Genomic DNA, 11,480 nt, shown 5'->3' on the forward strand with positions numbered 1-11,480 from the left:
CAGTTTATTACCGTCTTCACCTGTCTGTAATAAAAGTTGTGTGTGCATGTTTGTGTGTCTGTGTATAGTTGCGAGCCCACGCAGTGGACCTGAATGGGAATCAGGTGGAGAACCCCATCGACATCGTCATTAATGTCATCGACCAGAACGACAACAGACCAGAGTTCACTCACAGCATCTTTAATGGCTCCGTGCCCGAGGGATCCAAGCCTGGTACCAACACACACACACAGACACACAGACACACACACACACACACACACACACACACAGACACACACACACACACACACACAGACACAGACACACACACACACACACACACACACACACACACACAGACACAGACACACACACACACACACACACACACAGACACACACACACACACACACACACACACACACAGACACACACACACACAGACACACACACACACACACACACAGACACACACACAGACACAGACACACACACACACAGACACACACACACACACACAGACACACACAGACACACACAGACACACACACACACACAGACACACACACAGACACAACACACACACACAGACACACACAGACACACACACACACAGACACACACACAGCACACACATACAGACACACACACAGACACACACACACACACACACACACAGACACACACACAACACACACACAGACACACACACACACGCACACACTGACACACACACACACACACACACACTCAGACACACACACAGACACCACACTGACTACACACACGCAAACAATAACATGACACACACACACACACACACACACAACCTTTGGATTACATCATTCCTTCCCTGGCATATGTGTGCTGACTTGCTGTGTGCTTCCCTGCAGGATCCTTCGTGATGACGGTGACAGCAGTGGACAAGGATGATCCAAAAACTGCCAACGGGATGCTGAGATATAAAATCCTTTCCCAGAATCCCCAGAGCCCCTCCTCCAACATGTTTACCATTAACAACAAGACTGGTGACATCATCACTGTGGCGGCAGGCCTTGATCGGGAGGTGTGTGTGTGTTAAATGTGGACATTTTCTAACGCTCATATCTGAATCCATATGGAGCAGCTGCGTCTCGGCCTGAGAGTGTGTGTCCAGCCTGCAGCATAAAGACAGCTTTTTAAAGTCTTACGTCAGTAGAGCTGAATCCCATCTGTCTGAGGCCGTGCTATCTGCACGCCAGCATTAATAGTCACTGATGAAGTCTGTTTTTAGAGGTACCTACTGTTCTCACTCAGCGCTGTATTTTAGCTCGTCTGTGACTCGCAGGTCAGATTAACCCTGTTTACCTTATAAAAGCAGGTGAGCTGAGTTATCAACAGCCAGACCTGCATGGCTGAGATACCTCTATCTGTAACACCCACCGTCACTGATATTAGTTATTAACCCTGTAAGACCCAACCCATCGAAACATAACCAGAAAATTCAGATTTTTTGGAACTGAGACATTTATTAACCCTTATAACAAATTCACACCATTTTTTTTTGCTCTATCATGTTGTGGAGTATATATTTCTGTTATATATTTATTATCTATTTTTGTGTCGCATTTGAAACATTGTTGTTAACAAAAAGTTTCCAAAAGAAGAAGCAGAGGTCTGTTTTTCTCTGTGATGTGACTGCTGGGGAGGCTGTTCCAGTGTTTCCGAGCTGCAACTGGAACTTTAAACTGAAGCTTCTGACCTAATCAAGCTGCACGGGGCAAAAAGCTGCAACAGCTATGGTCTGGAACCAGAAGCCGTCATCGTCAGTGTAACCAAATCACAGCAGCTGCACCTTCAGATGCAACAATGAGGAGCAAACATCTAAATGCAAACATGAAAAGTGCTGAAATGACACACATATATAAAATGTAGCACGATAAGCTAATGGAGGCATTTCAGAAGGAAGCCCCACAAACAGTGAACTGCTCTGGGAGCCGGTGTAAGGAAGCCAGGCAGGGTCGCAGCTGCGTCTCCAACCAGCTCTAATTCTTGTGATGTTTGTGCCTCACTGAGTCCAACGTGGAGCAGAAACAGTCTGGATGTGATAAAATCTTGAATCGTAGTTCCATCATAGCTAAAAGTCATAGTTGCAAAATCTGCATGTTTGATATAAGAAGCAAAACTAACAAACAGTTTAACTGGAGGGCAAACTGAATCTGGGCACACGGGGGATTCATCAATCAGCGCTAAAGCTGCAGCTGCTATTATAGTACAAAAAAGCCTGCAGTAACTGACAAAGTAATCTGCACTCGTCTTTTGTCCACAGTCAATCAACCAAACTTTATTTGTGTGGCAGCTTTGGTGCAGGTTGCTCTTTCATAGGTGACTGACGAGCTGATAATGAGATAACACAGACAGCGTAATAATAGAGAGCAATTAAAAACAGAATAAAAGCATCATCACAGAAAAGGAAAAATGTGCCGTAAACAACGACCGAAGATTTTAAAAGCCTGAAAGATAGCAGAAAAATCCAACTTTGCACAAAGAAGAAAATGGCAGATGAAGTAAACAAGGTCAACAAGCCATGATGAGGTCGAATGAAGTGTACATGTGAAGATCTCAGCAGCTTAAAAGTCTCCATCACTTTTTACACTTTATTCTTTTTAAATGTCTAAACATCGTCTCTGTCAGGTGGTCTGCAGCTCAGTCACAGTGTTGTCATAGAGCAGCGGCTTCTGTAATTAAGGTCTGACGTGCATTAGCAATCAGTTTTAGAAAAAGGATCAGCAGTGGGCTGCCCTAAAATGGGATGATTGTGCTCTGGAAAGCAGAAACGGTCTTACATTAGCACAGGGAGTGTGAACCAGTCATCATGTCTCAGAACATTATTTTTAAGTAGCACTGACTAAATCATCAGCTGTAATGGTGATTAGACAAAATGACAGTCCCCTTGTCAAACGGTTTTAATTAGATTTATTTCATGTCATACAATGCGCAGCGGGACACTTCAGTCTGCAGAATAAGTGACGCTTTCTGTTCTGTGATTCCAGAAAGTCACGCAGTACACCCTGATCATCCAGGCCACGGACATGGAGGGGAATCCCACCTACGGCCTTTCCAACACTGCCACCACCGTCATCAGGATCACTGATGTCAATGACAATGCTCCAGAGTTCACCACAGAGACAGTAGGTGCACACACACACAGCGTGCTGGCTCTGCATCAGCAAACGGGCGAGGCAGCGTCGTCTGAACGACACTAAAGCTCTCTGAGCTTTTATTGGCAGCAGGCAGATGGTGGAGGAGTGAAAAGCCAATGAAACATCCAATATGTTTATCCTCCTCAGTAAAGCTGAACAGGCTGGACAGGAAGGAGCGGTGTTTGTGGGAGATGTGCTCTTTATTCTCAGATATACTGCGCTCGGCTCTGCGTGACAGGGAACTGTTTGCAGTGGCGAAGCATTGTTTGTTTGTGATGTTCACCACAGCTTTGTGTAGTGTGGAGTCATCCAGTCTCTGCTCTTTCAGTTCTTCGGAGAGGTTCACGAGAACAGGGTGAACGTGATCGTGGCTAACCTGACCGTGACCGACAAAGACCAGCCTCACACTCCGGCCTGGAGCGCCGTGTACCGCATCATCGCCGGGGACCCCACGGGACGCTTCTCCATCCCCACTGACCCCACCACCAACGAGGGCCTCCTCACCGTGGTCAAGGTGTGGTTTGGATGTGCACAACATGCACATGAGAATAAAATGCTAACTCTCGAGACTTGCCTGGCGAGTAATGTTCTCACAGAGCGATCTAAAAGCAGCAGCTGTGCTCGACTCTCAGTGTGGTCGGTTTGTAACATCCAGAGAGCAGAAGATCCCTGTGATCGCGATGTTTATACTGTCTGACATGTTCCAGAGAAACACGATGAGATGATGCTTAAGGTTGCACGTGCTGAATGTCCTTGACGTCGGGCATCATTGTCGTCCTTCGCTTTGTCTGTGCAGCCCATAGATTACGAGAGCACCCGTTCCTTCATGCTGACTGTGGAAGCGGAGAACGAGGTCACGCTGGTCCGCGGCATCCACTTGCCTCGTCAGTCCACGGCAACCGTCTCTGTTCGAATCCTGGATCTGAACGAGAGCCCGGAGTTTCGCCCAAACCCGAAATCCATGCGACTGGAGGAGGGTCTGTCGGCCGGGTCCATGCTCACCACTTTCACTGCGCAGGACCCCGACCGCTACATGAGACAAACTATCAGGTCAGAAACTCCTGGAAACTCTTCAGAAACCTTTCATTTGTGCCAGTGAGGTCGAACTACAGCACTAAAATAATCCTTCAATATATAATTTCAGTTTGTAATGCAACAATAAACTGTTGAGCGGGTTTGAGTAGAGACGTGAATGTATGCTTCAATGCAATTTGATAAGAAGAACATTTAAATATGTGGAGCCTTTTCACTATTTAAATTAGTCACACATCTATTAGAATAATCAGCGACTGTCATTGAAAAATGTGCCACTGAAAGGAAATTAAAATCTGAGTAGAATGTAATTCACCCTCCAACATTTACGTATTCTTCTACATTTATTCAGTGCACGTCTGCATGTCGATGGCGTGCTGTAGTGAGATTAAAGCAGAACCTGACGCGCTCATTCTTCACCTTGTTTTAGAGAAGATTCGTCGAGTGCGTCTCGTGTGAAACTGAGAATTTATAAAATGTGCACAATTCCTGGAACGTTTCCAGTTGGACACAATCGTAGACTGAATCAGCACGTCTGTGCTGCTGTTTGCTCTGCTGCTGCTCACATAGTCGTCGCAGAGACGTGGAGGGCGTGTTCATGTGAGAGAACAAAGGAGGCGCAGCCCTGCTTCTAACCTTCTTCCTCAGTAATCATTTTACTTGTAAATACATCCAGAGTCCAAGCACAGCCATCATCTCGACCTCGCACACGCGTGTCTGTGTTTGCATATCTTCGTGGGACAACATGCCGTCCTGTCGGTTTGAAGGCCTAGTTGTAGTGTCAGGGTCAGGCTGTGGTTCGGCGTAGGCGTTCATTTGGAGAGAAAGTATCGTGTCCCCACACAGATATGAAAACGTGGTTTTTGTGTGTGAAATCAAAACCTCTGAGGTAATTTGATGATGCAGATTTCAGAATTATAGGTTGAACACTGTGTGAAGATTTACCAACTTTAACAGCTTTTCTGAAACAGCTCTTGCTCAGTGACGCGCACCAGCCAGCGTAGCGCTCAGCGAGCAACAACTCTGAGTTTCCACATGACAGACGTTATGTTACTCTCTCAGCATGAGGTTTGTGAGGCATTAGGAATGTGACCATTGTCGGCGCGAGCAGCCGCTCCTCCTCTGTGACAGTTTTCATTTTCTTCTGCTGGTCAGGTTTCATTTTAAACGCATTAAGAGACTTGCATCTTCCATCTCAGGCCACTTTGCAGTCCCCGTTTTCATATAAAAGCTAGATTTTGTTATGAGTGCAGATGCAGGTTTCAGATGCTGCAGCACTCATCCAAACGCTCAGCACAGCAGAGCGCAGAAAGCCTGCAGGACTGATGCTTTTGTCCCGATCCTTCTTTCTTTTACATCCCACTATTTGTTTCTAAATGTAGTGCTGAAGTCTTTGTAGCCTAGCAACAGCCAATAGTGGACGCACACTGTGCTCACAAAAACACACACACACAGCGAGTTGTGTGTGGAGTGGGCCAGCAGAACGTTTTTGCTTTTGTTGCTCTCTGTTGTGCGCGTGCTCCTCGATTAGTCATCTGTGCTGCTCTCCGTTTTATCTCGCCAGTTACGAACATACCAAATGGATCGTGTTCCCTTTCATGCCTGCTTCACGGTGACTTTTTGGCTGACCTGTTTTCATTTGTTGAAGCTGTGCCGTTTGATCCATGTGCAGTGTTTGAAAGATGACTTTATGCTAACAGCAATGCAGATGCATGACTCGAGTCTCTTACATGAATTCATTTCATCAACAATTTGCAAGAGCTTTTATTGGTCTCTCCTTGGTTGTTTCCAGTTCCAGTAAATATAGCATTCTTTCACTAACAGTCGTTCTTTATCGTTTTTAAGAGAGTTAACGTTTGAATTCATCCCTGAGAGTAAATGAATGAGTTGTGGCTGCCTTGAGAGAGCGTGCCGCAGTCCCCATACATCAGCTCCCAGTGGCTGCTCGGCGTGCAGCCAGGGAAGCAGATAAAGAGGCCTCTCTGTGGTGGCTTCTCATGCTGGCTCTCTCTCACCGAACACAGGTACTCCAAGATGTATGACCCTGCCAACTGGCTGGAGATTAACCCGGCTAACGGACAGATTTCCACCATCGCCATTCTTGACCGAGAGTCTCCATATATCAAGAACAACCACTACAACGTTACCTTCATGGCATCTGATAACGGTGAGACACACAGGCTGTGCTGCTGTCCGGCAGTAACCCATCCCCCACATACAGAGGTGGATTGTGTTCACTGTGCCTCAGTGCTCTTTCATTAACTGCACTAGTGCTGCTTCACTGTGGAGTCAGTGTCACAGTGCAGCTCCTGGTGCAGGAAGTGCTTCATGGAAACAGCCACGAGCTGCTGTTTGATACTTAAGTAACAAAACTAACGATACAAACTGTTAACATAGCAGGTTTTTGGCATCACTGATGACATGGTTTTGTTGAATTGTGTAAAATAAATAACTGCTGGAGAACATTACAGTGGTTAAACCACTAATATAACTAACCTGCTAGTATAAAAAGGCTTCCATCTTCCTTATCTTGATAACTACAGTCGGTAGCACAAGTCTGTCACACTCAAACCCCCCAAAACCAGTGTTCCCACTACTGAGTATGTAGGAAGTGCACGCTATGTTCCTCGATGGTGTAGTCGGAGCAGTCACAAAGACTGATGCCAGAGCTAGGACCCACTTTTTAAGCAAACTTGGTTGCAAAGAGGGCGCTGCATCAAAAACTTTATGATTGCTCTGGTTGCCTGCAGTTTGCATCTAGTTTGCATGGAAGTTTGCATGGTTGTGTCCAAACATTCACTAACTGCTACACACTCCTGGGAAAGGTGCAACACAAAAACCAAAGATGAAAAATGTTCAAGTTTAGAGTGAAAATGGTTTGAATTTGGTTCACACAGCTTCTGTTCACAGTTACCTCTCAGGGAAGAGTTGGCGAGTGTTTGGGAATAAATCAGATGTTCCATGCAAACGACGTGACAGCGACCACAGTACTCAGAGGCGGTTTTTCCCAGCAGGTCAGGGAATATACATTTCTCCCAGATGGAGGAAGACCTCAGTAGGCTGCATGGGTACATCCCAGTGACGAGGATACTCACTAATAAGTGTAAGCAGCTGAAGCTGTTTCTTCAGGTGAACTGTGGGCAACTGTTGTCTATGCACAGGGCAGTGGATTCACTGGACTAACACCAGCTACTGCTACATAGGCACAGATGGCTGCAGCTGGGCATCAGCAGATTAGCCAACAGGTTAAAGAGCATGAAAATCAGCTGCACCCATCTGTCACGAACCGAATGAATACGTCGAAGAATAAACTTTAATATAGTCAGGTGCATTATTTATTAGAAGAGCACAGTTTTATGGAGGAAATCCAAACCCAGGCTACAAACAGGTTTATTTCTGCTGTAAAGTTGGCTAGTTTCACACGGGGACTGATTCACTTTTAAAGCCACTTGAGGGACAGACCGCGTGTTTTGGCACTTCTTGCTGAAGTAATCTTGTATTTGATTCATCATAGTTACTGTTTCTCAAACATCAGGCCAGCAGGATGCCCAGTCACATACAGAGCCTGTGAAACTGCTTCAGCATGCTGCCCGTGGTTTACAGAGTTCGGCCTTGTCCTGCGGTGGACACACATCTTCCCCTGTGAGCAACAGATTGTTCCATCTTTATTCAATTATGCTTCACCTCTTGTAGGACTACACAGACGGTCTTTTGGACACAGGACTCTCATTGATTACTAATGGAGATGTTTTCCTGCCTATTTAGTGCACGATTTCCAAAGTCTCCCTTTTGTTTCTGATCACAGTTGTTCTTTATAGCCACAGAAAAGAGAGAAAAGAGGGTTCTCTGTTCAAAGTGGGAAATTGTTGAAGGGGAATGTCATTCAGCAGCAGCTCAGTCCATGCAGTCCACCATAGACCCCTCTGCACAGAGAAGCCGCTGTGCTCCAGCTTCCTGCTAACTGACTGTCTTAGCACTTTCTCTGCCCTTGTCTCACACACACACACACACACACATGCACAAAAAGCCCAAACACAGAGACAAACACACAAGCTTGTGCTGCAGTCTGCAGTGTGTTGGTGGTCACCGTATGTGCACGACCACCAGCTGTTGTTGAACACACTGTAGCTCCTGCTGTGTTCAGTACATTTTTAATCACTGATTAATCAAAGTAAACAATGGCGTATCGTCATGTGTCTCCACACGTTGCTCTGAGCATCGCGGATCGTTGAGGAGTGTTTAGTCAGACTGGAAGTAAGGACTTGTGGAGGCCTGTTCCCCACAGTGTCACATTAAGCAGCAGTGTAATAAAAGAACACGGCCGGGCCAACATTGAGGCTCACTCATGTGTTTGATTTGTTTTTGCTCACAATGAAGTTTAATGGCACAAAGAGAGAATATACATGCAGGTGATTCAACACCTCTCACTGCTGCACAATCTGCACATGTGCAGTGCTGCATGCACTTTGTTTTCAACTGCATGCGCCAGCACAGTCCTCTGCAAAGTAATATGTCTGCTTTATTACAGGAAGCATCATTAGAGTTATTATGTGACGAATATTTCTATTATTTAGTTTTAGTTGGGCTTTGCAGAGGAAATTGTTCCCACCATGTTTCCTTTGCTTCATGTGGGAAAGGAAAATGAAAAAATCTGCAGATTTTGGTTCAAAGTACAGTCAATATGTGTCTCTTGCAAGTCAAAGGAAAGATACAGAATACAGCCGTCATGTTGATAAGGAAACCTTTCACTATAGATGAAATATAAAGCAGTCATTTATAGAGCCTACATATGTGAGAGAGAAATTGTATTGTGAAGACCACCTGACGTGTAGTTTTGTTTTTTGAGAAAGCTTTATAGGCTGATAATGGAGAGCTAATTTATGTTAAGATTTCAGCTTGAATTTGTCTCAGTTTGCAGCATCTCCTGCAGCATCACACCTCAGGACCACGTATAGAGATGAACTTTAGCCACGTCTGGTGCAGTAAATGTTCTGTGCGATAAGCGGAAGCAAATGCATCCACTGCTTCATTTACTTTCCGTGCTGGTTTGCAGGTACCCCCCCTGCCAGTGGGACAGGCACCCTTCAGATTTACCTGACTGACATAAATGACAATGCGCCTCACGTGTTCCCGCCGGAGGTGGAAATGTGTGAGAGGCCGGAGCCCAATGCTCTCAACCTCACAGCCAGCGACCCCGACCTGAGTCCCAATGCTGGACCCTTCGCCTTCGAGCTGGCCAATCGTCCCTCAGATGTACGTCGCAACTGGACTCTGCATCGCCTCAACGGTCAGTACTGCATAATGTTTCCGTTTTTCATTGCACTTTCATTCAGTCTGTCTGTGGGAGGAATTCTTCCAGGATTTCAAGTCGTGCAAATCTCTCAGTGTCAGTCAGAGATCGTGAGATAATGACAGTATCACTTTCCAATAAGCTTGAGAAATTCATTTGCTCTTTCGGTGCCCCGATGGTCCAGTTGTCTCTCTACATATGATAATGAGGCCCAGTAAAGGTCCATGCAATCAGAGCGGCACCCTGTGATGTTAGGCCAAGTCAGGCTGGAGTCACAGAGATGTCAGCGCTGCTGCCTCGGGGTTTGAAGACTGGCATTAGATGATGTAACACCTGATGTAGATGTCATTATTGTGCAGCCAGGTCGCTGCTCAGGTGGAGCTTCTCATCCTGCAGTGCTTGATCTCTCTCCACCTCTGCGGCCTCTTCTTGACTCGTATCATTAGCTGTATGAAAACATCTGTAACAGTTCATTGAGGAAAACTTTACAGTGTGGGCCTGAGCTCTTTTAGTTTTTATGTTTTTGTCGTTCATACATTTATACTGAGAAACAGACAGTAGTGATGTGGCTCCAGCTCCAGTCTGCAGCTCCAGTCCTTGTGTTGCTCTGCAGCTTTTCCACCTACTACAACCTCTACAGAGCTGTCACCAGCTGCAGTACATCACTGTGGAGTCAGAGTCCATCTGACAGCTGGACAGGAAACTGGAGTTCACCACAACAGTGACCTGCTCGGCTAACAGGGAGGAAATGTAAGACAGGAAGAAGCGGGCTAGCTGGTTAGCAGCAACTGAAGCTCTAAACCAAACTAAAGCATTTCAGACTGTAAAGTGTACTTGTTCTCTCCACCCAAGTGTCTGTGTAGCTTATCATACGTAGCATCATAGAGGGTCAAGTTTGCTTGTTTGTTTGTGTTATGCTAACGCCAACGTTAGCTCGCGTTGTCGTAGAACATGTTGGTGTAATATGATGAAAGCTAGACTTAAAACAACTATATAAATAGAAGCCTGTTGTATATGATGTGTGGGTGACTGGAGTTAGAATAGACCTGTCTATAATTAATCCACTCAAAGCCATCAGGCTCTGGACCAGTGAACATAAATACATTTTGTGCAGCGATTAAAACTCTTGTGACACATTTCAGGTATAAAACAAGCGTTTCATCTTTGGAAACATGGCGCAGTTTATCGAGATACTTGCGATTCGCACATTAAACTGTCCGTTAGCACTGCTTTCAAACCATTTGGTCTCTGTTAAGAAAAACAATATAAAGAGGAAAAATCATAATCTTTCTCCTCTTAGCTAAGAGCTCCATCTCACAGTCAGCCCCTGCTTGCTGCACTCTGAATCAAATGTGTGGAGAGCACTTGCACTTTGTGGCAGGCACTATTTAGAAATAAACATTTTATTCTCCTTTTGACTTAAGTAGTTCAGTAACACAGCACTAAATGAGTTCAAGCCTCGGGTGAAATGTTCTGTTTGGATCCTTGAAAGTAGGTAAAAGGAAGATGCATGAAACTCTTCTCTTTATTTACTGTGGAAAGCTTTTTGCAAAGGAAAAAAGTAAAAACATTTGTTGTTAGTTTGCTACCATAGTTGATCAGCTGGAAACGTTCCCTGTAACCACCTCCAGGAGTCGGGGACAGCGACTCATCTGTATCCATCCCTGTGTCATCGTAGGTGAGCATGCCCAGCTTCGACTGCGGATAGGCTTCCTGGCCAGCGGGCTCTACGAGGTTCCCATCACAATAACAGACTCTGGCAACTTGCCCATGTCCAACACATCCTACCTGAGGGTCAAAGTGTGTCAGTGTGATCACCATGGAGACTGTGTGGACATGGAGCGGATCATCGCAGCTGGACTGGGCACCGGAGCGATCATCGCCATCCTCATCTGCATCATCATCCTGTTAGGTGAGCCCTTACAGCCCGATTCTGTCACGCACACACACACACACACTCACACACACACACTCACACACACACACACACACAC

At 45.7% G+C, this 11,480-nt stretch overlaps 1 protein-coding gene across 1 annotated transcript in view; it reads left to right on the forward strand.

Annotated features, from left to right (window-relative positions):
• LOC102297691 (cadherin-2) overlaps positions 1 to 11,480 on the forward strand; it is a 102,120-nt gene that overhangs the window by 67,884 nt on the left and 22,756 nt on the right. Inside the window, exons 6-13 of the mRNA XM_042222074.1 lie at positions 69 to 213; positions 876 to 1,048; positions 3,015 to 3,152; positions 3,493 to 3,678; positions 3,961 to 4,214; positions 6,221 to 6,363; positions 9,250 to 9,483; positions 11,165 to 11,398. Coding sequence (XP_042078008.1) covers positions 69 to 213; positions 876 to 1,048; positions 3,015 to 3,152; positions 3,493 to 3,678; positions 3,961 to 4,214; positions 6,221 to 6,363; positions 9,250 to 9,483; positions 11,165 to 11,398 — 1,507 coding nt within the window. The remainder of the gene's footprint in view (positions 1 to 68; positions 214 to 875; positions 1,049 to 3,014; positions 3,153 to 3,492; positions 3,679 to 3,960; positions 4,215 to 6,220; positions 6,364 to 9,249; positions 9,484 to 11,164; positions 11,399 to 11,480) is intronic.

Source organism: Haplochromis burtoni, unplaced genomic scaffold (genome assembly GCF_018398535.1).
Source record: "Haplochromis burtoni strain Fernald_Lab_line unplaced genomic scaffold, NCSU_Asbu1 Contig_5, whole genome shotgun sequence".
NCBI lineage: Eukaryota > Metazoa > Chordata > Actinopteri > Cichliformes > Cichlidae > Haplochromis > Haplochromis burtoni.